The 1,883-nt window shown below is 34.0% G+C and overlaps 1 protein-coding gene across 1 annotated transcript; it reads right to left on the reverse strand.

The window, feature by feature from the left end:
- Nucleotides 1-220: 220 nt before the first annotated feature.
- Nucleotides 221-812, reverse strand: LOC111875174 (protein transport protein Sec24D-like; the record flags this gene model as incomplete). The annotated part of the gene is made up of 2 exons (XM_023871238.2): nt 221-422; nt 652-812. Coding segments are annotated over 2 exons (363 nt in total), but the record flags the coding sequence as incomplete, so codon positions are not given.
- Between the last annotated feature and the right edge of the window lie 1,071 nt (nt 813-1,883).

The raw sequence follows: 1,883 nt of genomic DNA on the forward strand, positions 1-1,883 counted from the left end.
AAGGTGTCGCAGAAACCGATGTTGCTATATCCAAGTTTTACTGTAGATACACTTTCTGAAAAATGACTACAGTCTTCTGTAAGAACATATGATACACCACATTCCAGCAATGTTGCCTAACTAACTGCTAGATGGTAACATGTGAAAACTCATTGCTTGATAACCCACCCACAAAGTTTGCACAAATGCCTTTTATATTAAAGTAGACATTCATTGTTACTGAACTTCAAGCATTTCCTCACCTTGTCACAATCAATACTGGCAAGTTCCATGTCTTTTGTGTTGGACATGAAGAAGTGACCATAGAAATCAGTTGCTCTAACACCTGTTGATGTTCGTACTCTCATGACAGCATCAAATGCAACTGGGCGAATCACATCATGCTTAATATCTGTTATTAGTCGTTCACCATCCAGATCAGCCTGTCAGAATATTTTGCACATAAGTAAACACCATTTTTCTAACTGATGATATATGCATCAGTGTAAATACTCTGTGATTTTAAGAAACCATTTACGCAAATGAGTTTTATATTCATTTAATTCAAGTATGTGTAAAGAAAAATATTCATAAATGAATAAGAGTTTAATTTAATTTGCTTACATAATTTTGAAAATTTACTCTAAGATTTATAATTAGCTGTTCATGTACCTGGAAGTATGTGTACTTGTAAATTTCTCCGCCAGATAATCTTGACACTTGTCCAATGGTAGCCAAGTCAAAGTAAGAATTGTTGAATACAAATAGATCCACACTGCAACCAGCACTGACGCATTCCTGGCCCAGGTTGTTGTACACATTCACCTGTGGTGCTGAATCAATTATGTGTGTTAATCTACTGATTCACGAATTTATGTTCAGCACAATCTTTAACCCTATGGTTGTGCACAGAAGAAGTTTTGAATGTTTCCCCCATTAATGCCAAAATAGTAAATATGACTTGCAATATTTCATATATTGTTGTCAGTTATGAAACATACACAAGCAAAAGAGGAAGCATAAAATTCCTTGTTCTTTTAATAAGATTATTAGATGAAACCCCTGAGAGCTAGAAATCGCATAGATTCTCCTGTACTTTGAGTGTGGTCATGTAGATGGATAAACAAACTACGTGGCTGGAGTCCACAAGCAAACTATACTGACTGAGCGACCACCACTTGTCAGTGAAGTTAGTACCAACTTTAGTGGATAGAGGGTTCCGCGTGGTCAGCACAATGAATCCCCACAGCCGTTAATTTCAGTTTCATGTAGTTAGATATACATATTATATATAAGATATTCTGTCCAAACTGCATGAAGACAGGAAGAGTGTGAGAAACAAATCTGTACAGATAACTGAAAGGTTAAACTGTAAATTCATTCTTTGATAAATGTAATAAAAGGAATTCAGCATATACAAATTTGAGTTCTTCCTCAGTAACAATATGGAGATGCTGTAAATTGTGGTGAACTTGCTGGTGGTTGTTTGCATAAGTGATACTAAAGAATATGTACAAATATCATTATTACAATTAGCAATGGATACATTGCCTCCTGCAGAAGTTTATGAAAATATACTTTTCAAGCATTTGGAGTTGACGTTATGCATTTAACAGTGAAAAAGGAGATATTCCTAGATCTGTAGTACAACATGAAAACTGTACTAATACGAAAAATGCTAATGCAATAGGCAATGATAAACAAAAAATTTGATATTAAAATGATACATTCAAATGAATGCAATATAACACGTACTTGTAATGAGACATACAAAAATACTGTTCACATTCTTATACCTTCTACATCAAATGAAGCTTGATGTTTTTAGAACACTTTACACTTGAGTGAACTTATCAAACCCCTCCCTGAAGTATATTTTTCCTGAATTTTATATTAAAAAAAAA

The sequence above is a fragment of the Cryptotermes secundus genome, unplaced genomic scaffold (genome assembly GCF_002891405.2).
Source record: "Cryptotermes secundus unplaced genomic scaffold, Csec_1.0 C38698151, whole genome shotgun sequence".
Taxonomy (NCBI): Eukaryota; Metazoa; Arthropoda; class Insecta; order Blattodea; family Kalotermitidae; genus Cryptotermes; species Cryptotermes secundus.